The sequence below is a fragment of the Panthera leo genome, chromosome C2, assembly GCF_018350215.1.
Source record: "Panthera leo isolate Ple1 chromosome C2, P.leo_Ple1_pat1.1, whole genome shotgun sequence".
Lineage (NCBI taxonomy): Eukaryota > Metazoa > Chordata > Mammalia > Carnivora > Felidae > Panthera > Panthera leo.
In genome coordinates this window covers 58770412-58796030 of record NC_056687.1, presented here as the reverse complement: position 1 = coordinate 58796030, position 25619 = coordinate 58770412, and the positions used below count along the sequence as shown (strand labels likewise).

The following is a 25619-nucleotide window of genomic DNA, read 5'->3' as shown; positions in this document are numbered from 1 at the left end:
AGAATAATGTCTACTATGCATTTTCTTCAGCAACTTGCTTTTTTAGCTCAATGAGACATAGTAAACAAAAACCAACAACATGAATCTGGCAATTTTTTTTAATTACTTTGTAATTAATTCATGACAGCAAAAATGTACATTTAAAAAAAAGTTTAGGGATGCCTGGGTGGCTCGGTCAGTTAAGCTTCTGACTCTTGATTTCGGCTCAGGTCATGATCTCACGGTTTGTGGCATCCACCCCCACGCTTAGGATTCTCTCTCTCCCTCTCTCTGTCTGCCCCTCCCTGCTGTCTCTGTCTCTCTCTCTCAAAATAAATAAGCAAACATAACAAATAGTTTATATGGGGGTGCCTGTGTGGGTCAGTGGGTTAAGCATCCGACTTTGGCTCAGGTCACGATCTTGCGGTTTGTGAGTTCGAGCCCCGCATCAGGCTCTGTGCTGACAGCTCGGAGCCTGGAGCCTGCTTCCGATTCTGTGTCTCTCCATCTCTCGGCCCCTCCCCTGTTCATGCTCTGTGTCTCTCTGTCTTTCAATAATAAATAAATGTTTAAAAAATTTTTAAAAAGTAGTTTATATATACGAAGCATATAATTTTTCACTTTGCAGAGCGCTTGGTCCTCATATAAGCTATGGGCTCCCATGCCTTTGAACTGCCTCTGTGAAGAACTGTCACAATTTGGGGGAAGAAAGCAGATTCTTTGTCTTTGCATTTTGATCTGCTTTAGAGGAAATCAAGTTCCTTGTTTGTGTACTTTCAGTGATCCTAATCAAATAAACCAAAGTAATAGTTAAATTGCAATCATCCCCTTTTGAGGAAAAGAGCAATGGTCTGTGGTACTCAAGCCCTATAACCTCTGTATTTGTAAAACTATGGCTGTTTCTACTGTAGTACTATTCAGTGGGTAGCAATGTGGGCAGTAAGTGATAGAGTCTTTTCACCAATATATCTATGATCACATCTTTGCTGACTTTATTTTTTTCACATTTTTTTTTTAAATACAGGGAGTCATTTGGCAGATAAAAATTTTTGTAGGGTTGAGGGAAACACTGTGACCTGGGAGAGATGTAGCATTTTCATCTCAGAGATGTTAAACTGATTTCCAGACTTAAGAGTTGCCATATTCAAACTTCCCATCCACCTAGTGACATGTTCAAGAACCATTTCGAAGTATAATAATTTATTTTTAGGGCTTGATGTTTAAAAAATATATATAATGGTTAAAAACTTCTGTACATTTAGTAACACTTTGCTTGAAATTGTATTCACTTACAAAATTTGTATAATGAGGGCAGCTGGGTGGCTCAGTGGGTTGAGGTGTCTGACTCCTGATTTCAATTCAGGTCACGATCTCATGGTTCGTGAGATCAAGCCCCTCATTGGGCTTGTCACTGACAGCTCGGAGCCTGCTTGGGATTCCCTCTCTCTGCCCCTCCCCTGCTCATAGTGTCTCTCTCTCTCTCTCTCTCAAAATAAATAAATAAACTTAAAAAATTGTATTATGGAGAGCTCTACATTTTTGGAGCTAAAATGAACCTGTTGGGCAGGCCTGAACATAGGCTTGTTTCTCTCTATAGCAATGACATGGTTCACTGAGTCTCAAAGTGATTCTGTAATAAAAGTGAGGAAAAGATAGAGATTTTAGACTCAACTAAATAAATAACAAAAACTAAAAGAAAAAAAACAAAAACGTTTTTCTTTAAAAACAGAAACAAAACTAAAATAAATTTAAAAGCTCCTTGGTGAGATGGGGTGATGACTCATTCCCAGGATAGAGTTGGCAATCTTCTTCCAGGGGTGAGTCAGCGGCCTTCACTCTCACTTTGCTCCTTCTGATTCACTACCTACCATCAGGGTAGGCACAGATGGGGCTTGATTATCTGTAGAGAACTGACTTTCAAAATGAGTTTATTCATTTATTTCTACATTTACTTATTCACTTGGGGAACTTGTGTTCAAACAAAATGTTGGCTGAATGTGTGCGACTAATGAAAGCTGTTCTAATTAACTCAGGACGGAGACTCAGAGCTTCCCACTTATTTTGGTCTTGTCACACCCATATTCATTCACATTTCATTTCCTTGAAGATAATGAAAAACCCATGCGAGTGGTGGATGATGAGGACCTGGTAGACCAGCATCTCATTGGTGAGCTGAGGAAAGAGTATGGAATGACCTATAATGACTTCTTCATGGTGCTCACAGACGTGGACCTGAGAGTCAAGGTAAGGGTTTCTGTTTTAGACAGTACAGTTCCATTCCTTAGAATAGCAACTCTGAATTTTTTGTCAATGAATCTATTAGACGTATGAATAAACACAAATTATTTTATTAAGTGGGAAGGTTTTGAAAAGGTCCAGATATTCCACGTTATCTTATAGAATTTGTGCCTACAAATGTAGTCTATGGAAAGAACTGGGTTGGATGACCTTGTATGGCCCAGCTGTTTGACTCAGACTAAACTCTTCTGTAACATCAATGTCATGCATTCATCAGACACTGGTTGAGTAGCTATGATGTCCCAGGCCCTGGGGATAAAAGGTGAAAAGTAGTTGGCTTCTTCCTTCAGGAAGGTCAGATTTAACATGGACCCACTCTGGAAGGGCCTGGAAGTTTTACCTCTCAATCCCACATGGACAAGACAGTAGGGTTTTATACCTACTTTCTTCTTATGCTTAGGGACAGAAGTTCTGAACCATGAAAAATTGTGCCATGTAGTAATACTAATAATACTAATACTAATACTAATACTAATACTAATACTACTAACAAAAATAGCTAACTTTATTAAGTATCTTCCTTACGCCAGGCACTTACCTCAACCCTTTACAATCCCTATCTCAAATCTCTGAGATAAATAATGAGTAATATCTTCATTTCACAGAAGAACAAAGATAGGCCCAGCGTGGTTAAGTAACATGCCCAAGTTTACCCACTTAGCATTGCGCTTGGTACCCACACAGGCTGGCTCCAGATTGCACTGTCTTTACTATTCTAGTGCACCAATAGCATACCATGCTTATATGAAGATCATCAGGAGAAAGGTCACCTGGGACATCAGAATAGGTCATTCAACCTGTAGTCTTCTTCTGGATCTGGAGAGAGTTCCCTTCTTTAATGCATTCCTTACTTGCGTTGCCCCACCTATAACGTGAGGGGCTGAACTGGATGGGCCCAAAGGTCTCTGCCAGCTTTTACACTCTAGCTTACTGAATTGCCACAGGGGGTATATCTCCAAGCCATGTCCAGACTTCCCTGTAGTTTATGCTGACAATGCTCAGCCAGCCATCAAATCCATCTTAGGTTGCTGTTATAAGTGCAGGAAGCTCTGATCCAGGAAACTGAATTGCATTATCATTAAGGTGGATTCCAACTTTTTTTCTAAGGATACACATGGAAACATGGTCTAATTTTAAGTGATGCTTGCTCAATAAAACAGCCTCTGGGAATCACAAAGAGTTTATCTAGATTCCTGATGGCCAGAGAATGGTGAAAAATTACCCTGATAGTTCAAGTCAGATATTCCAACAGGTTATTCCGTTTCCGTGTCAATTACAGCACTTCTCACCTTCTCCTCAGTTGTGTAGCGAACAGGAACCAGTGTAGTCCCAGAGGTAGGGAAGTGAGCCTAGGATATGTGTGATAAGGAAGTCATGGACCCTTTCCCATAAAAGGCACGCAGTTAAGAAATTCTCATTAAACATAAGGGGCAGTTGCTTCATGGATTCTGAACCCCAAAACATCAGCAGAGGTATTTTTGCAGAGGAGGATGTGTAAATCAATGAACCCTCGAGACTCTGATTTCTCCAGCGCTCCCCTGAATTTTCCCAGGCCCTCTATCCTCTGAGCAGAGGGAGGAAACACCCTTAAACATTATATGCTTTCTATTCTTTCTTAAACAGCAATACTACGAGGTACCCATAGCAATGAAGTCTGTGTTCGATTTGATCGATACATTCCAGTCCCGAATCAAAGATATGGAAAAGCAGAAGAAGGAGGGCATTGTTTGCAAGGAAGACAAGAAGCAGTCATTGGAGAACTTCCTGTCCAGGTACCTCACCTTTGGAGTCCCTGAGGAGGCAGGTGGGGATGTGTTCTGAGTGAGTTAATGAAAAGGCTAAGGAAACACAAAGTAGATGTGTGTGCAGACCTGCCCAGCTGAAAGGTCCGTCTGCCTCATGGTCCTCTGGCCACTGGACTTAGTCTTTTCCTGTCAAAAGGGCTCTGGTCACAAGGTTGACTGGGGTCAGCTCCAAGCTTGAATGTTGATTTGGTGGCTTTGGATAGGCCTTTTCTCTCTTTTCTGCTTCTTTCTTGGCACAGAATAAATAATTCTGACCTGTGAGGGTTAATTTATTCCATCAGTGAATTTAGAGGGCTTTATATACTGCATTTTTATTTTACATATTTATTTATTAGGCCCTTCTGGTTTCAAACAGGATTTGGAACACTCTGCTTGATTTTCTGCTTCCCTCCAGCTCTGCAGAAAACAACAAAAGCCCCTCTAGGACCTCAGAAGGAGAAATGCCTTTTACCCAGCTCCCTGATTCCCTGGGGAGGAGGGTTTATTGAAAACCATTGTAGGGAAACTTCAGTAAATACACAGAGAAGACTGTTAAAAAAAAATTGCTCCACTTCCTCCCTTCTCCATCCCTTCCCCCATGCTGGATGGAAATTCTACAGGGCCTTTGGGGCCCTAGGAGATGCAAAACTACAGAAGTTCCACCTACAGCAAATAAATGCACAGAGATCTCCATGTAACATCTCCCCTCCCCAACACCTCCCCCCCCCCCCCCCCCCCCCCCCCCGCCCAGCTGTACTGTGTGGCCAAGAGGCTCCAGAAATGGAGCAAGAATTTACTTGGAGGCTCATTAACTTGGAGGCTGTGAACTTCCTTACTTGTGTCTATAAAGCATGTTCTTTATGTGTGAGTCAGAGAATCAAGGATTCTCTGTTTAGTAAGTAGGTAATCTGAACTCCTCTAGATTCAGGAGGCTTGGGTCTCGTAAAAGATAACCTCATGATGTGTAAAGAGCACAGGACTTACTGTTCATCCAAGTTTGGGGTCTGCAGTTTACTAGCTATGTTGCCTCTATGGCCCTGACTCCATCCCAGGGTTTCTGGGATCACTTTCTGTATGCTCACCTCTGTCCCAAGCACTTCACCTTCCCAAGTTTAATCTTTACAACAATCCTATGAGCTGAATACTGTAACTATTGTTGAGTTGTAGAGGGGACAACTGAGGCTGACAGAGATCAAGTAACTAACTTTCGGTCATCACCCAGCTAGTGTCAGCTCTGGGACTCACGGCGCCACCCAAGGCCCGTATTCTTTTCAAATACTCCTTTTGAAAATATAACTTGAATTATTTTTAGTCTTGGACCCAGGATCCCAGAGTTTGAAGTGAAGAGAGATATCCCTAAAACCACAGGATTTCAGAGCTGAAAGGAACCTGAGGTTCTTCCTTCATCCCAATTTTCAGTGCAATGCAAGCATCTGGAATGGAGATGGAAGGTGCCTGACTTTATAAGGACTTGAGGCTCAACCCAGTCTTCAGTCCACTCTCTTAGCTGAGAAAGGGCTCTAACTCTCCACCTGACAGGTGGCTCCTTGTCTAGTCTTGGGGGCACTGAAACATCAACTTCTGATCCAAGGTCATCCCTCTCTATGGCAGTGACTTAGAAGATGGATGGTCAAAGCTTATTGTTGCCCTTGAGGTGTTTTTCTTCCTTTACGTTCCTTCCCCCGTTCTCCCCTACCCCTTCCTTCCCTTGCTTTCTTCCTTAGCTCTCTCTTAAACTTTTAAGTTAGGCTTTTTAATCTTATTATTATTCTATTTAGAACCTAGCAAATTTTAGCCATCACTTTTATGGGGCTTTGAATAATGTTTGATCTGGCTTACAAACTCAATAATTAAACAATTTTGTTATTTCAAACGGTCATTTTATATTTAATATATATTTTTGAGTTGTTGAAATAAACAAAATCTTTCTGAGTACTTTAATGATCCATAAGTTTAATTAGTTAATCTTGTAAATACAGTGAATCTAGAGTTTCTCAGGAGTTCCAATCACTTAAAACCACACATCTAAACCAATTACTCAATTATAAATTCTAATTTAAAGTTTCAAGGTTGTCATTTTATTGAGCCAAATTCTCTTAAGTTTCACAAGTACATATATTGTGTATATAAAGAAGACCAGGATCGTTCTTAGAAGTATAAATTATCACTATGATTGATTCTTTGAAAACTTGCTCTTCTTAATTCTAAATCTTCCAGGACTATAAGATGCATACCTGCTGAACCAACCTCGTAAACTCAGGTTGCCCAACCTCTACAGCAGGCAGTTACCACCCAGTCCATTGATGTTATTTATAACCAAGGATTTGGGCCAGCTCTGAGAGCTGCAGCTACAGACATCCTGATTTTTCTTACCATCCCCAGGCAGGCTGCCTTTTTTATAATGACTGTGTCATGGGTTTCAAAACATGACAGGGAAAGCTTGACATTATCTCAATTTTGCTCACACCCGAAGCTTGCAGTGCTCATTCCATTTGATAACTGATTTGAATTTGGCATATCTTTGATTTTTAAGACTTGTACCCACATTTTGCCTCTAAAGTCTTTTGTACTGGTTAGGGCACTGTGATGTGTAAATGTATCTCCTTTCTAATGTCAGAGCCTTACGGGCTTTCATATTCTGTACCATTTTAGGAACATGCATCTGTTGTGGATACTCAGGATGGATATGATTATAATTTAGATGTCCTGTAGCTATGCATGATTTGTGGTCACAACTCATGAAATCACTGTGCTGATGATTATCATTGATCTTAAAAATTAATGTGGAGTTGTGTATAACCTAAAGGTTTGAGTCAGACAGCCCTGAGTTTGATTCCTGGTTTCTTCATTTATTGACTGTGTGACCTTGGGCTGATTACTTAACTTCTCCAGGCTTTAGTTTTCTCATTTGTGAAAGGCAGATAAGAAATGTATTTATCCTTAAGAGTTGTGAAAAGTAAATTCACAACAATGGCCCATGACCTAGTACAAAGTAAGTAATCGATAAATGCTGGCTATTAGTATTGGGACCAGTTAATCAGCTGCTAGTTAGAGAATTTTGTCATGAAGGAAGAGGTAGGAGGAAATTTAGTAAACACCTCAGGATTGAAACCCAGGCAAAGAGAACTGAAGGAAAAAAAATTTAAATAGCAGTTCTATAAATAAATGAGTATCCAAATGGGAATTTTCCTTCAAATTTGCTGAGTTGTTGGTGAGTCTATACAGCCTGGTTTCAGCTGACCAGACTCTAAAGCCAGTCTGGTCTTTAGTGACACTCATCTGGTTCAGGCTATAATTACGTTCCTCTGAGACAGAAGCCCCAAAGACTGGCAAATGCACACTAATCTGGGAATGCCAGTTAAGGGAAGTAAACACACACACAGCTCTTAGAATTTTTATTTACTGATAAGTTAAAGTGACAGAAAATCTATTTGCCCGAAATAAGGATCTGGGCCACACTGACATCTCTTGTTACATCCTTTGGAAGTTATTTCCTTCAGTGTTGTGAGCTGGAGTCTTGTGTCTCAATGTGAAGATCCGTGGGAGAAAGAATCATTACTTAGGGGGAATGACCTTTGCCTGGTTCTGTCTGCGACAGGGAGTCTCAGATCCTGTCCCCATCCAATCAGGACAGCATTCAGTGGTGCACACAGGTAAACAAGCCAAAATATACCTCACCCAAAATAGCTCCTTCCAGGATACCCTACAGCTCTGTGTGAGGCCAGGAAGGCTGGCCTGGTTTGGATGCTGGCTGGGGGGCCAGAGCTGGGCTGGCATGCCTCCTAAGGAAGCCGGGAGAGTACAGGAGACCATGTTTGTGATCACTGTTCCCTTTCCCGGGAGACCTCGGACAATCTCAGACACTCCTCTCCCCTCCTCCATGCCAGATACACTCATCTCCCTATCCTCAGTGGAGATTTTAGTTTTTCTTTCCCTTTGAAGAGAAACAAGCAGAGGAAGCAAATGTAATGTCACAGCAAGCAGTTCTTGGCGAGCCTTCCTACAGGCGTCCATTCAGAGGTTGTATTTCATCAGACTATCATTTTCTCTCATTCACCCAAACCACTTTTCCCCCAAGAGGCCATTTTCTTCGGGGTTGAAAACTCTCATGTTCACTGTGAGGCTAGAATGAGCGTAGGGAGAGAAGTCACGAATAAAATCGAGTGGCTTCCAGCTCAGTGAGTGTACTAACACCCCACAGGGGTCTGCACAGTAGGCAGAAAGCAAAACCCCTCCTCCAGTGAAGGTGGAGTTTGAGATAACTCCATACAGTTGCCCCTGGGATGCATTCCCTCTCTACTTCGTATCTCCTTTGGGACCCTGACTGTATGAGCCAAGCCTCAGGATCTCTGAGGGGGATAAACTAGGGAAACCATTGGCCTGGGAGTCAGAGAAATCTTATTTTGGTACCACCTCTTAGATGTACTAGTTAGGCAGGTTACTTCTCTAAGCCCCATTTTGTCATCTGTACAATGAAGGCAATAAGCTGTGCCTTCACTGACCTCTAATGTTGTCAGTATAGATGAACGTGAGCTGTGAAATGATACACAAACATGAGGATTGACTAAGTTATCATATGGCATGAGAGACAGACGTCCAAGGTCTATTAACGGACAAACGTCTACATCTAAGAAGCCCACAGATTAAGCCACCATCTATACCCATGTCATCACATGAATAACTTACACTGACGGATTTTAGCTTAAGTCTTATAATACCTCTTTGAAGCTGATGCTATTTTTCATTCTAGAGATAAGGAAAAACTGAGACTCAGATGAACTCAGCGATGTGCTCAAGGAACCCAAAAAGTAGCAGTGACAAAACATGAACTCGGGTTTCTAGGTTACAAGACAAAAGCTCTTTCTACTACCCTACTGTGTTGGAGCAGCAAGTTTGTTATATGTGCTACGGTCCTAGGCTCGAGATGTAGCCCCATCCCACTTCACAGAGGACTCTATAATGTTGGGTCTTACTAATGAGAGTAGGCTGTGTTTTAGGATTTGCATTTGCCTCTGGAAGAACAACTGGCTACTGAGAAAGGCACACAGGGCTTTGTTTTCCCAGGAATTCTCCTTGGCCCTTGGAACTGCTTTGCCACTTTCCTTCTTCCTGTCACTGTCACCGCCTTAAAACTTAGTTCTCTTTTTTCTACTCTGTTTCCAGTCCATACGTTTGATTCTTAACCCCCTCCAAGCCTGAGCAAACTCTATTAGATTGTGAGTTTTCTTCAGTTTTCTTTGGATTCCCTATTTCTGTGGCTACAACATAACATAACGATTTGGGCCAGTCCTCATTGCGTCTAAAACTCTGAGTCTCCGGAAGTGACTTCTTCGGGCACGGTGGCCAGACTCATGCCTGATGTTTCGTGCAAATGCCACAGTCAGCAGACCGTGAAGTTACAACGGAAAGAGAGTAAGAAATGTGGAAATGCAGTTTAATGACTTTGATGAGCTAGGAGATACTTCTAAGGGCCGGTGTTTTATATTCTGGGCACAGGAAAACCCGACAGCCAAAGCGAGTCTGCTTTCTTACACTAGCCTCTATTGTTTGAAACAGTAATCACGGCCTCCTGTCTGTTCCAGGTTCCGATGGAGGAGGCGGTTGCTGGTGATCTCTGCCCCTAATGATGAAGACTGGGCCTATTCACAGCAGCTCTCGGCCCTCAGTGGCCAGGCCTGCAATTTTGGTGAGTGGGAAGCTTCGTCATCACCGTTTTCCCATACCACTCTCTTCCTGGTCAATTCTAAAATGGGACATAGAAGCTTAGATCATCCAAATATTCCTCAGTCCAGACTGGAGATTCCCAGACACTTACTCAATTGTGTTGAATATAAAGTTGCTTTCAGACTCAAGCTTTAGTCCACTGGAGTTTTTTTTTTGTTTTCTTTCTTTTTTTTCTCAATATTTTCCCCCCTTGGATTCTTCACTGAAGTGTTTGAAAATAACCACTGTTTTACTTTCAGTGATCTGTGTTATGTGCCTTCTTGTTTGATTTGTTAAAACTTGTCTCAACATTATAAACCTCAGGTATCATCATTTACTTAGATAATACTTAGGTAAAAACATTGGCGGGGGGGGGGTACTTCTCCATAGATGAAATGCCTTTTGTAAAAACATGAATGGCTTTGAGAATTAATATATTAATGGAAGTAAACTGTACTATATTGCCATTCCCTCAAAAAGGATTTTGATCTATAATTGGGCATCAAAGACAGCAAGATCTCTTAAACAGAATCTTATTTTTAAGACAAGTAGGTCAAAGAGAAACATAGTTTATTTATTTATTTATTTATTTATTTTTTGTAGTGAACTGCTTAGTGTTTCAAAAAGTAACATTTGCTTTCTTTACCAAAATGATTATCTTGGTGACCTAAAGTATCATTTTGAATATGGACATACAGAAAGGAAAATGAATGGCTATTATGCATAGACCTTATTACTAAGTTCAATGGTGAACCAAGGAGCTAAGGGCAATTTCAAAAGTGGAACTCACAACTGAAGTCTCATTTAAAATACACTTCTGCAGAGGAAGAATTTGAACAGTTGTTAGAGGGGTGGAAAAGTAGCTAGGAGCCACAGATTTTAAAAATTCCTAATTGAAACACAGATGAATCAGCATTATTTTGATACTTCTGTTAGGAAGAAGAATCATTTATTAGTTACAAAACTGTGCCTGATTTATAAAAAGATGGGGGTGTAGGTTTTGTAAAGCATTAACAGAGTCTGGGTCCCTGCTATGACACAGTACCTAGAAATTATAAATACATTTCAATTTTAAGATGTGAAATAATAACACACACAAGCAAGCAGAAAACAAGTTCATAATAGTAAGAACAACTAGAAAAGTCATGAATTTTTATGTATACTCCTATTATCAAATAATTTAAAATTTTATAACAATATATAAGATTTTTTTGTATTGTTAAGCATATTTTAAATTATTTATAACCACCAATGTTGCTAGGTAAGACAGAAGTTCTTAGAGCAGTTAATGACCCTTCACAATAAGAATATAAATAAAATCGTGGATTATTAATTTTCTAAAGACATCTTTGCAGCAGTTATTAGGTGGTGTTTCATTTTTAATCTATGCACACAGAACCTAAATCACATTAGTGTAACCAAACCCTTTTGTAATATACAGGAAATGTAAACAAGTCATATTTTCCGGGAATAATGAAATTCGTGATCTTCCCTTTAGAAAACATGACTCAACAACATGCAGAACAGAATGCTTCACTTCTCTGGGAGAAGAGCAAAGACCACAACCTTTTTTTTTTTTTTTTAAGGAATAGCCTTTTGCTTGAATTTTAGCTCCTCCTTAAAACAGCCCTGCCCCGGCAGCTTTCAGTTTTCTCCCCTGAACAATAAACACCATCAAAATTCATATTCATAGTCCCCAGTTATGACCCTGACAAGGTTGGCATTTTGTCTAACACCATGAAATCTTGATATGATGAACTGACAGCCCCCTTGTCCTCCTAGGTTTTCTCTCCTGAACCCCTTCACATGTACTTCATCTTCAAAAGAATTCCAACAAGCTACCAAGGCATGACCTTCTCTCCTTTCCTGAAACTTTAGCTGAGGGTGGGAAGCCAAGCTGTGCTTGCTTAAGCGCTTCTTTGAATCCTCTAAATAAGTGATAAGAAACTGCCCTTTAAGCTGACAAACTTCTGTGCGAGGAAGCCAGAACTCTTCCTCTGACACTCCCAATACATGGGTTCTGCAGTCTTTTCTCTAAGACAGTTGAATTATCCGTGTGAGTATTGAAACTTCAGGAATGACTCTTTTTCCAGAATGCTAATCAGCTCACATTATCCCAGATGTTTTAATGTTCTGATGGTTTCATTTTTGTTTTGTTATTTAATAGAAGCACAGTTTAAGAGCAGATTCTTTTGTTTCAGTCTACAAACCAAAGCAAACCAACCCACACCTGACCCTGTTGATAATCCTAAATCTGCAATTGGTCTTTTTCAAGGTTTTAAAAGTATTTGATTACTTTTTTATGGGGAAAGATGAATTGTTTTACCTAATCAGGTTATGTTCTATATTGTTTTTAAGGTAGAAATTTCTAATTGTCAGATGTTGGCCTTTGGAAGTAAAAGATGATTTACCAATTCTATGGCTTTCTTTTTTCTTTCAGGTCTGCGTCACATAACCATTCTGAAACTTTTAGGGGTTGGAGAGGAAATTGGGGGAGTTTTAGAACTGTTCCCAATTAACGGTAAAGTGCTGTTATTTTAAAACAGTATGAACTCCTTTTAAGTTCTGTTAGGGATGCCTGGGTGGCTCAGTCAGTTCAGCGTCCGACTTCAGTTCAGGTCCTGATCTCACAGTCCATGAGTTCGAGCCCTGCGTTAGGCTCTGTGCTGACAGCTCAGAGCCTGGAGCCTGCTTCAGATTCTGTGTCTCCCTCTGTCTCTGCCCCTCCTCCGCTTGTGTTCTATCTCTCTCTCTCTCTCTCTCTCTCCCTGTCTCTCTGTCTCTCTCTGTCTCTCTCTGTCTCTCTCTCTCTCTCTCTCTCTCTCCAGTAAATAAATAAATATTTAAAAAATTTTAGGGGCACCTGGGTGGCTCAGTTGGTTAGGGGTCCGACTTCAGCTCAGGTCATGATCTTACAATCCGTGAGCCTGAGCCCCGCGTCAAGCTCTGTGCTGACAGCTCAGAGCCTGGAGCCTGCTTCAGATTCTGTGTCTCCCCCTCTCTCTCTGCCTCTCCCCTGCTCATGCTCTGTCTCTCTCTGTCTCAGAAATAAATAAAACCATTAAAAAAAAAAACTTTTAAAAAATAAAAAATTTTAAGTTCTATTAAATTATATTAAACTATATGCAAGCAGTGGATGTGCCTCTAAGGTGAACACAGTTCACAAATCCACCTACCTCGTGTGTGTATGCACCTGTGTGTGCACGTGTGCACACAGGAAGTAGAGCGCACTCACTAATATCGTTCTTAATATAAAATAATTCAAAAATGACAGTAAAAATATCCATTTTCTTGACTAGAATAATGCTTTCTGTCTGTATAGGACTTTATGATTTACAAAGCATTTTTATCTATGTAATCTCATTTAATTCCCACAATAATTTTATGAGGCACATGGGTCATATCTTACTGATTCCCTCTCAGCACATGAGGATAAATGCTTGAAAGGCTCAGAAACGCTGTAAAAAAAATGACTAGCGATTAAAGTTTTCAGAAAGCAAATCAGTTCTTCTTTCCAAGATCAAGCTATTCACATGAGATAATGTGCATAAAGTCCTTGGCCCAGAAAGCCTCAGCACCCTCCCCATTCCCCCTCTTCTTTTCACTGACCATAATAGTTTAAATACATTTATTCACATCTTATATAATTGGTATTTTCCCCCTCTGACAAGAAAATAAGCTTTTTGTTATAAAAACCACAGTATCAAAAGGAAATCCATACTTACAAAGAAGTAACTAAGCTAATTGGTAATAAACTTAATAATACAAACAATATAATCTTTGTTCATGACAAACTTGAAAGAAGTTGATCTTGCCAGAATTAAATTAGAGGACTGGTTTTATATTTTGTAACATTCCTATAAAAGAGACATCATGTGTCCTAAAGTTTGATGCTAATAATGTTGCAGAACATTAGGGACATTTAATTTCTAGTGGAAAACCCCGGCAACCTTCTTTAATTGGATTTTGAACCAAAGGGAATAGACTCATGTGTCCTCTGTCTATTCTCATAGTGATTTCTTCTCATTTAGGTGTTTGCTTGAGTGGTGACTCTTCAATCCACTAACAACTTTTTTAACCCTCTTCTAGGGAGTTCTGTTGTGGAGCGAGAAGACATATCAGCCCATTTGGTGAAAGACATCCGTAACTATTTTCAAGTGAGCCCGGAGTACTTCTCCATGCTTCTAGTTGGAAAAGATGGAAATGTCAAATCCTGGTATCCTTCCCCAATGTGGTCCATGGTGATTGTGTATGATTTAATTGATTCGATGCAACTCCGGAGACAGGAAATGGCCATTCAGCAGTCACTGGGGATGCGCTGCCCAGAAGATGAGTACGCAGGCTACGGTTACCATAGCTACCACCAAGGATACCAGGATGGTTACCAGGATGACTACCGTCATCATGAGAGTTACCACCATGGCTATCCTTACTGAACAGAAATACGTAACCGTAGCCCCAGCCAGTTTCCCCTGCAGCTGTTAAAGCCACAAGTGGCCAGCTATGCAAAGGAGTTCTTCCACACTGCCTACATTCCCTGCCTTTTTCTTTCTGTGTTCTTCCAAGATTAAATAAATAGCAAACTTTTGCCTACTTGTGAGTTGTTATTGAAACCTTAAATCATAAAGATGTTTAAAAGAATTGTTTGTTTCTCTAACTGGAGGGGACCTGGTGCTGAACGGACACTTCCCTTTTCTTACATGATAGACATTATTTGGAACACATAATTCTATATAAAAGTATTAATACCTCTTATTTACTTTTTAAAAGTATTAATTGGCAAGTAAAACTGATTGTTAAAGAAAATTAAGGACCACGGCACAGATGTTTTCAGGAAACATCTGATCACATGTAACAGAGGAAATAGCTTCTTAACACTTTTGGAAATGTCAGTCTAAAAGTGATTGAGATGGCCCTGCTTCCTATTGTTAGTTTCTTTCATAAAGCTTGATACCACAGGAGTCCAATGATATTGGCCACCAAAGCCAGGAAATGCACCAAACCCAGCTTTGCTATCAGAGCCATTTCCTGCCCTGTTTCTCTTATTGTCTTTTCAGAAATAGATGAGAGGGCCAGGAAAAGCAATCCCTGAGTCACCACCAGAATCTGGCACGGCAGCCAGACATGATACTTCCAGAGTTTTAGCAGATGCCGTGAATTCCTGGCATGGAAAACCTTGACCCCCTCACACCTGACACCCCTGCACTTACTTGTTAAGGGGTCTATTACCATAGTGGCATCTCATATAAGAAAATTACAAAGAAGATTATACCCAAGGGTTCTTTCTGTTTTCAGAGAAAAATGTTACTAAGTTAAAACGGATACAAGTGTAGCTGGGGTGAAAAATAGATTCTCTATCTTTGAAAAAGAGCATTTGTTTTTTAGATATGGCAATTCAAACTAAATATCCTCTCTTCCTCCTACCTTCTTTCCCTTCCTTCTTTTCTACTTTTTCTTTTTCAACAAATACAATAGTACCAAGATCTATGAACTTGCCTTGAGGCAGTCAGTCCAATTCCCAGGCATTTAGCATCCTAACAGCCCCAGCCTCTATCAGTAGTGGGGATGCTTATTTTTTTTTTTTTTGCCACTGTTATTAATGACTAATCCTGCAAATCATCTTAGTATTGGTTAACTCTAATGAGCATAGATATTGATAACTGCATTCAAGCCGCATGTGAATATTTGCTATTCATTTATCTGTGCCTATTTGCACAAATCTGTCTTTACATCATCTGGACTCGGTTATAAATAATTATATTGTAAAAGTAGAATTTGTACCTCAATGACCTTGAGAAATTACTCGTTTTGCCCTTCATTCTCCATGAAGATCCCATTCATTCTTACTTGTCTTATAGGCAACTGAGGCCCAGGCAGCTCAAGTGACTTTAGAACATGGTTCTCTTACTGTGTAAATTATGTTTCCACCTCCACCCCTCTCCCGTGGTGAAGAGCTTTCTTCCTCTCTCCATTTATTTATTTATTTATTTATTATTGTGTGTTCCTTGTTTGAGAGAGAGACACACACAGAGCATGAGCAGGGGAGGGGCAGAGAGAGAGAGAGAGACACAGAATGTGAAGCAGGCTTCAGGCTCTGAGCTGTCAGCATAGAGCCCGACACGGGGCTCAAACTCATGAACCGTGAAATCATGACCTGAGCTGAAGTCGGATGCTCAACCTACTGAGCCACCCAGGTGCCCCACTTCCTCTCTCCCTTTAGAACAGTATATACCAGCTGCTTGAAGTGGGCAGGTGGGAGAAGCAGGATTATGTAATTGCTCTTAAATTTTTGCCAAGGTGATGGACAGCTTAAAATCCCCAATAAAAATGGGTGTCTTTGCCATTGCTTCTGAAATTACATAGGGACAAATTCTAAGTAAGGGGTCCACATAGTGTCAATTTCAGGAAATATAGTAATGAGGGAGATTCAACTCCCGAGGAAACTAAGTAGATAAGAATAATAGACAATTTACTTATATAATAATATTAATAAAGTTCTAGCTTCCACAACCAAAGAAAGACAACACTTTTTTCATTACCTGAGATTATTTTTCACTGGCACTGAAATAACAATTAGCAATGTATCTAAACTTTTTCCTTTTGTGCACGGGCCAAGAAGCCATGAATCATCATTTGGAGTGTGGTAGAATAAGCCATAGCTCAGCAAAGGGACTGAGCCACATGTAGAGGAAGATGCTGTTGGTAAATGTCATCAAATCCCATAATCTGGAAAAACACAAAGTATATTTCAGTAAATGCGAGGATTAGAGAATTTGGTATCCTGAATCTCTGTCTTCAGGGCATATAGATCAGGTTGTTTGAAACCTGGGTGTTGTTTTTTGTTTGGTTTTGTTTGGTTTTGTTTTCATAAAAGCATTTCATTCCAAATAACAGCAACAAAGACAATATAGTTTTTGAGAATTATTATAGAATTATGGTATTTAGAAAGAAAAGCACCCAGTAGAGTTAGGGAAATCCGGAAGACTCTGAGGAAGACAAAGCTACTGGTTGTTACAATTCTTCCCTAAACTTCCAGGAATTGTTTTTCACTGGAGAAATCCCAAGGCTCTGAGGTGAATATTAATTCAGCAGAGAAATCCTTCCCCTGCTACAGGCAGTCCAGACACAGTAGAATCTGTAGAACCCAGCTGGTCTCATTTTCTGGAGTATGGTTAATATTGAAGTTCACACCTTCTTGACTTCTAGAGCCTTGGTGATAAAAACAACTCAAGACTAGGGTGAATAATGGCTCAATGGGCCGTGACTGATGATCTCAGTATTCAATAATGTATGGAAATTCCAGAAAAAGAGAAGTGTCTTGAAAAGAACCTCTGTTTTTCAGCCATTAACTCCCATTTTCCTGCAGGATTGCTTTCCTTTCCCCCTTTCTTCTTCTTGGCTGCTCTGTACTTAATGGTTTGAGGTGTGCAGATAGTGGAGGTGGTTGATGAGTACTCTTAACTTCATGACAAAGTGAAGGACAGTTAAATGCTAACTACTTCTCTTTAGTTCTCTCAAAGCTGGTGCAAAGACCCAATGCCAGACTTTCTCTGAGTTTCAGATATGTTATTAGGAACTCAGGAACGAAGTTTAGGGCAGTGAGAGGCAAAGGGCCAGTTGTTATAGAATTCAGTAGTGTCATAAAATGGCCACTGGACTTAGGAAAATAGCTGGTCCATGCTCTGCCATAGTCTGTGTGTGACCTGAGGCAAGTCACTTTACCTTTGTGACTCAGTGCCACATCTACAAAATGAGAGAGTAGGAATAGATTATATAAGTTCTTGTCTAACTCCATGGTATTTTGAATCTTCCTTTCGCCTTTAGGAAGCAGGATGCTAAACTCAAGAGATTTAAACTCTTAGAGAATCCAGACTTCATAGTTCAGATTCCAGTTCCAGATTTTTATGGGAACAGGAAAACGTATTAACTTCTTTCCAGCATGGTGCACTTTTCCAGCTGAGACCCAAGGGGCTTATCACCTCTAACAGAGAAACCTTCATCATCTCCACACAGCCAGACTGGAGCTTCCAAGGACACTCAGGCTGGCAAAGACTGAGCATCCTGAACATTGAAGGAATCCCTCCAACAAAGCACACACTTGTTCTCCAACACAATTACCTAATGTGGTCACCGCATGCATCACCTCTCCAATATCCTGAAGCTTCTACAAACTGGGCAATCCCTGGACAAACTTCAGAGACCTTCAATATTACCACTTTCCTTCTAGAAAGCAAAAGAATGACCTTCCATCCTCCAATCCATGGGTTGATACATGTGGCAGAGATGCTGGGTGAAGGGGTGGGGGGATTTTAAAGAGCTAAAAGTGACTCTGGGCAACATTTTCTTTGATTTTCCACCTCCAACATAAGAATTTTTTTCATCTCTCCCAGCCCTTTTCCCTTTCCCAGGCCACTTTCCCATGATCCATTCTGGCTCAGAGATGGCTACAATTGATTAGGCATAACTTATAGGCTAAAGGTGCCATCCATTCTAGGAATATCTACAGTGCAAAGGAAAATCCTTGAAGGAGAGAGGTAGGAAACAAACCACTTCTGGAAGATTGCCAATCCCTGGAAGCAAGCCTCACTTTTCTTCCCAAAAATGTAGAGAAAGGATTAAATTCTGCCTGCAGACTTCACCATCATTCCATTTGTCTCCTCCAGTCCTTTTTTCTATCTTTAGCTTACTTCTTTGTGATGAGCACTCTTTAGAGATCCAAAGTAGGCTAGGGTAAGCAGAGGCTGGAATACTCCCAAATTTGGCAACACCTGATCCACAATTGCTGAAATTCTTGATGTGTGCAAAGAACCATCTGGTCATTCTGGTCCTTAATCCAAGATACTTGCTTGTAGATTAGACTCAAGTTATATGATGATTCAAACATTTATTGTATTTTATACTATTTTCTGTGTAGTCTGCTAGAAATCAGGAACACAAAACTGAAAAAAAAATTTTTCCCTGCACAGATGAGTAGAGAACAGTCATATACATTTAATTATATAACACTGTGTATGGATAACCAATGATAGGTCCTCATTTTGGGTGGGGTGGGATGGTGAGGGTTGAATAAGAGACCAGGGAAAGATGAGTGATGATAGTTCTTCAGTCTTTTGGAGTCTAGAATTATAAATTGCTCTGTCAGTCAGGCTCCAAATGATGTGAGCAAGTGCCTCATATTGACTCTATTGTCACCAAGGTCAAGGGCTTTGGGTACTCACAGTGCTTCTCCTAGAAACTTCTTCCCTCTCCCAGATTTAAGAAGTTGTCTGGATATCCATGGGAAGATGGTGGCATTAATTCATTTGTCAACACCACCCTTTCCCTGAAATAAACCAAAATGAACAAGCATCTGTGAATTTATAGAAGAAAACTTCCTCAAGATTGAAACTAGGTTAGAGAGGGAGGGAGGCAAACCATAAGAGACTCTTCAAAACTCAGAACAAACTGAGGATTGATGGGGGGTGGGAGGGAGGGGAAAGTGGGTGATGGGCATTGAGGAGGGCACCTGTTGGGATGAGCACTGGGTGTTGTATGGAAACCAATTTGACAATAAATTTTGTATTAAAAAAAAAGGATTGAAACTACGGAAGGGCCTTAATCTTATGCATGAACTTTGGTAATGTGTGCCTATTCACCATCTCCAACTTGGAGAAACAGGGCAGTAGGAAAGATAAGTAATACACTTGTAGTCCATTGCTCATGCAAAGGTCAGCTGTCTGAGAACCCAAAGATAGGTGATATGGCTGGGTCCTTTTTGTCCCCCTTCTGATTCACCTAGCTTCCGTGGGAGGAAGGTGGTTTGGAGGTGAGGGTGTATATAGATATGGAAGACAGAATTCATTTACAGCTAGGCTGGAAATGCTTTCTCTTTATCTCTGAGAACATGAGGATGTCTGTTTTTTGACTCTTGGCCAAGATTAGGGCAGTGGGATTTATGATGTGCTGTTTAAAGTCTGGAACACTCTGGTGATCCCCAGGGTCAGCTTCTTTAATGATGGTTTCCAACTGGCCTAAAGATTAAGAAAACCCAGCTGATTACATGGCCAGCGAGGCATAAAAGTGTTGGGAAATTCTGCTTTGAGCTCTCCCAAAGTCAAGATTCCTCACACAGATCTTGGTAGCTCAGGCAGGAGACAGGGGAGACAGTGTGGTCTGCATGAACAGATGAGAACCCTACAGAGCTTAGTCAAGAGCCCTCTTTTGGACTTCCAATATCTCTGCTCCCCTTTTCTTGCTACACCATATCCTTTGCCTTTAAATAAGTATGTTCTGTGGAGTCTGATGAGTCCTTTGAAATATACGAATTTGGGAAATCTTTGCAGGGTGGTGTGCATATGTATATATGTGTATGTCTGTGTATATAGATACACAGACATACACATATATACATATATATTTAAATATATATATAAGTATTATATTATATATAAGTATTATAAGTATGCATAAGTATTTGTATACATATGTGTATACATATAAAACTTTATAAAATATAACATTTTATATAGCATAGAACATGTATATAAGATATTGGGGCGCCTGGGTGGCTCAGTCGGTTAAGCGTCCGACTTCGGCTCAGGTCACGATCTCGCGGTCCGTGAGTTCGAGCCCCGCGTCGGGCTCTGGGCTGATGGCTCAGAGCCTGGAGCCTGCTTCTGATTCTGTGTCTCCCACTCTCTCTGACCCTCCCCCGTTCATGCTCTGTCTCTCTCTGTCTCAAAAATAAATAAACTTAAAAAAATTAAAATTAAAAAAAAAGATATAAAATAATACATTAAATATTTTGTGATATAGAAGTCTGTAATATCAAAATTCTAGCAGTAAATTTCACAGCTGTAGAGAAAGTTTGTGTGCTACTTTCAAGGCACTTTGCTTAATCTGACTTCTTACCAAAGCAGGACCTCCATCTAAAGCAGAGGAACAAACTAAAACTCCCCTCCTCACAGACAGGACACAGTTTTCCCTATCTTTTTGAAACTGGCCTCAAAGCAGAAATTTCAACCAATACAGAAGAAAAGTACTCATCACAAAGGTCCCTCGTTGTAATTTTCTATGGTCCCTGCTTCCCAGTATTCAGGTAAAGAGCAAATAAGTAAAGGAGATTCTACCTACACCATTTTGTGGCAAGTACTTGGCCTGCTTGGAGTGTTAAATTTGCTTAAAGATGGGTACACAGAAACCTTAAAAAAGGGACTCATACAAAGGGCATTCAAGCACTTAGTCTAAGAAAACAACTCACCTACAAAAGGAAAAAAAATTCATGCATAATAAAAATAGCAGGGAAACATTTAACTTCTTGGCAACACTGAAGGATAAAAAAGAGATTTCTGATAGAAAAAAATGGGTGACCCAAGAAATGTTTTCCAGGGGCACCTGGGTGGCTCAGTCAGTTAAGCATCCAACTCTTGATTTCGGCTCAGGTTATTATCTCACAGTTCATGAGTTTGAGCCCCACATAAGGCTCTGCTCTGACAGAGCAAAGCCTGCTTGGGATTCTCCGTCTCCCTCTTGTTCTCTGCCCCTCCCCCACTCACTCTCTATCTCTCTAAAAAATTTTAAAAAATAGAAATATTTTCCAAGCAAGCTTTTCTTTATGTTAAATGACTATGTTTGAGCAATATGACAAGAAAAAGTGTGCAGTTAGTAAATAATTGCTAGATGCTAAAAAAACAAAACAAAACAAAACAAACAAAAAAAACCAAGACCTCAGGAAGTGAATCAGCCAAAACCTCTTTCAGAAGAGAAAAACCTCTTTTGTGTCAGCTTTCAGCTGAGAGAAAAATTAGCATTAAAAAGTTATAAATGAGGAAATTATGTCATGAACAAATTAAGTTTAATTAGCTGTGATAATTGGGATTACAAACTAAAAGGCAAACTATGAATTCTTGAAAGAAGAGTTATAGCACAACAACAAAAAATTTAATGAACTTCCAAATTGCAACATGCCTATGACAGCTTCCAAAAGGAATCACTATTTTATGCTCCACTAAGAAAGCACACTGTCAATTAAACATTCTTTTTCATGACTCAGGAGTTTTACTTTCATATTTCCTTAAAGAGCTTTTAAAGACAACATTTTATATTCTGGTTACATAACAAGGAAAGCTATACGTTAAATAAACTAATTAAGCTATTTCTAAAGAATCTTCCCATCTTGAGCCAACGATCTTTGAATCACTTTCTGGCGCAGAGCTGCAGATGTCTGAAGTTTTCCAGAGTTCTCTGCGCCCTTGAGAGAACTGATGATGATGTAGCATTCCTTAAGTTGCTCGACTGTCTCCAGGGTTTCCAAAAACTTTCAAGCTGTTGATAACCATTTTGCAAAATTCAGTGCTGACGTGTTCCTGATCTTACTAGGAGGGATCGTTGGAAGATTTTCAGACAACAACCAGAGCTCTCACCCTCTCCTCAAATGGTTTTTAAGTGGTTTGCCGACTGAAATGTCATCTGGTCACACCAAATGCCCGCATACACAAGCAAAGACAACTTCATCACCACCGCCGCAAGGTGGCAGCTAGTTTAACCTGCCATTGTTTAAGGCATTCGAATTTCAGAGATGGTAACGGGAAAACATGAATCTTAGAGTAGATGAAATACAGTTTAGCAGACCTAAAGAAAATTCTCGAGCTTATTAACGAAAACCGGGAATTGGGAGGACACAATATTCTATGTTCCTCAACTCTCAGTGAAAGGAGTCAATGACTGTATTTTAACTTTTGAAATTGATAAATGTGTAAATAAGGTTCTAAGTTGGCTTTTTTTTTTAAGTTTATTTATTTATTTTGAGACAGAGACAGCGTGAGCAAGGGAGGGGAAGAGAGAGGGAGAGAGAGAATCCCAAGCAGCCTCCACGCTGCTAGCACAAAGCCCGACTCAGGGCTCAAACTCATCAAACTGTGAGATCATGACCTGAGATGAAACCAAGAGGGGGACATTTAACCAAATGAGCCACCCAGGCACCCCTAAGTTTGTTTTTTTTTAAATGTAAAAGTAATTACTAGTGATGAAATAGATTAGAAAAGTGAGTGGAATAAATTTCAAATATTACAAGAAACTTTTGAACTGGTTCAAAATATCAAACCAATACCAACTTTCTCAAAGAAGTTATTGCATACTAAAGGAGCAGCCAAAATATACTTAATAATACAATAAAAAATATACATTTAACAATGGAGAGAATCCTATTCTCACTTTCTAACCAAGTGTATGAAAACTAGAAAGTAACAAAAATACAAAAAAAAAAAAATCCCTCAATCCCACAGCCCTTGGCTCAAAACAGATTAGTTAGAAAATAATCATAGTACCATATTTTAAAGTCTTTGGGGATTGGCCTAATATGTGCTCATTCCAAGAAATGTTTCTACTAGTTATAAAAGTGTTCATTAATGAACAAGAAAGAATGAATGTATTTCAAATACATAAGATGGAAAAAGAACATAAAACAAATCTTAGAAAAATGGAACATAAAATAAACTTCAATAAAATGAAAATTAGAAACTGCTGGTTGACTTATTTAAAAAGACTATAGAGAAACCATTCACACACACAATTAAGGAAGAAAACAACTACAGTAACAGAGGAAATTAAAAGAATTCTGAGAATAATTCATAGATTCCTATGCAAGTAAATTTGAAAACCTGGATGAATGACTTTTTAGCAAAACATAAGTGACAGAGAGTAGACCCAGAAGGAGGGCAAGGAATAAATAGAGAATGTTGTAGGGGAAAAAAGTGCTCCTCAAAAAGTGCCAAGCCTGGGCAATTCTGTGGGTGAGTTCTTTCAAAACTTTAGGGAACACATAAAGCTGACGTTTTAAATATCTTTCCAGGGCACCGAGGCCAATGGGAGTTGGCAGCTTGACCCACACCACATCCGTATGGGATTGTCAGGGACGTGGGCTGATAAATCCTGGCAGGATTAAGTGCATTACTAGCAATGTCAGCAGGCTTCAGTTATCTTGGCAAAGACGGGATGGAGCTTGAAGCAAATAAAATAGCAAGGGAGGGCAAAAGTTCTGCAGGTCTGGTAGGGGGGGTTATTGTGATTTTATTTGAGCAGAGCAACACCTTCTCACTAAATTCATATTTGCAATGCAAGTCGGTTGGTTTTATAGCTACATTTCTATTTTAATTTATAAATTTGTTTTGGTTTTCATATAAAGACCATAAGCAAGTAAGTTTATACTTCATATTATGTTTGTATGAATTTAAATAACAGCAAAGTAGAAAAAAGCCAATGCTGATCTCTGTGAGAATTTTTTTTTCCTTTTAAAAGAGGATGTATTACTCAATTTCATAAAGTCAGCTCTAGGTGTTAGAAGGAGGAAAGCCAGTGTCTTTCCTTTGAGTCTGGCTTTCTCTGCCTCTTCTCCACGCTGGAGCAGTAAGAGTTGGTGGGAAAAATCAGCACAAACATAAAAAAGAACTGAGGAGGACCTGGGCTGTGTTTGGTCGAGCCTGTTGGGCCCGTTCAGAAAAGTGAAGGGATTCCCTGTAGTTCCACATAGTCTAGTCCAGCTCATGCAACAGGGCTTCCACATGGGGATTTAGAGGCAAGCCTTGGAGTTATAAACAAAGTCGTTTAGTCCTGAGTCCCCTCTGCATGTGGACCATGAAAACCTACAGCAGCGGGACACAGCTGGCCACAGATCTGGGATCCTGGCTTTAGGCCATCTTTCCCTCTACTACCGGCATCCACATCCTGCTTCCCCTCAGGACTCGGGTCCTAGGGCCAGTGACAGAGCTGGAACTAGGTCACTGCAAGCCACACTTGTGGTCCAACCAAAGGCTATTCAGAAACTACGAAGTAAGCAGATTCAGCATATTAGCTGTAGATCATAACTGCTTAGCAGAGAATCTAAAAATAAGAAGGGACTTCAGAAATCACTTAGGCCAACTTCTCTACCAATGACCGAACCTCTTCTAAAGCATCCTGATGGTACAATCTCTCCTGAAAACTTCAGAGATGGAGAATTTACTAGTACTCTCTACCACTCTTCAGGAGGGACTTTTGTACTGTTGTAAAGAGTCATTTGTTAGGAAAGTCTTCATATAAGGAAAGAATAGCTGTCAACCTATAATTTTCACTATAGTTTGGTTCTTTAGACTAGGAAAGACTACTTTTTCCACGTGACAACTGTTCTTCTCCCCAGGTCATACACTTGACTCCAATAGCACCTGAGATGAAAGGATGTGGTTTCTGGACCTCTCACCTTCCAGTTATTCTCCTCTTAAAGCAGTAGTGCCCACAAAGTACTACAGTGCATCCACACCAGAACCTCACATTTTAGTTCCAGCTCTTTCTCTCTCATTAACTGGTCAGTTAACACAAGTAAACCTATAATTACAGATAAAGTACTTGTAAATAAGAAAATCAAGCTCTGTGGACCAGTGACATCTACTTAATGTATTTAATGTAGGCAATAACTTTGCGAATAATGTTATAATTTTATCTGTTCCATAATATGATTCGTGTATTTCCCAAAAGTGAGGTCTTCCTATACTTGATTTCCTTACCTTTAAAATGAATTGCCACGAGGCGCCTGGGTGGCTCAGTCAGTTAAGCGTCTGACTTCAGCTCAGGTCATGATCTCACAGGTCATGGGTTCGAGCCCCGCGTCGGGCTCTGTGCTGACAGCTCAGAGCCCGGAGCCTGCTTCGGATTCTGTGTCTCCCTCTCTCTCTGCCCCTCCACTGCTCATGCTCTCTCTCGTGCGTGCTCAAATATAAACATTAAAAAAATAAACAAATAAAATAAATTGCCATAATAGTGCAATCTCCTTCTTTGACACCATGGAGGGGTATACTTATGATTATTCTCAGAGGTCAAGATCGACTGAAAAAGAAAGTCTTAAAA

General features: G+C 40.0%; 1 protein-coding gene across 1 annotated transcript in view; it reads left to right on the top strand.

The window, feature by feature from the left end:
- The window catches only part of CCDC80 (coiled-coil domain containing 80), a 34696-nt gene extending 20339 nt beyond the window's left edge, over nt 1-14357 (top strand). Inside the window, exons 4-8 of the mRNA XM_042956120.1 lie at nt 2087-2223; nt 3901-4049; nt 9644-9747; nt 12205-12285; nt 13854-14357. Coding sequence (XP_042812054.1) covers nt 2087-2223; nt 3901-4049; nt 9644-9747; nt 12205-12285; nt 13854-14200 — 818 coding nt within the window. The 3' untranslated portion in view covers nt 14201-14357. The remainder of the gene's footprint in view (nt 1-2086; nt 2224-3900; nt 4050-9643; nt 9748-12204; nt 12286-13853) is intronic.
- The last annotated feature ends 11262 nt before the right edge of the window (nt 14358-25619 follow it).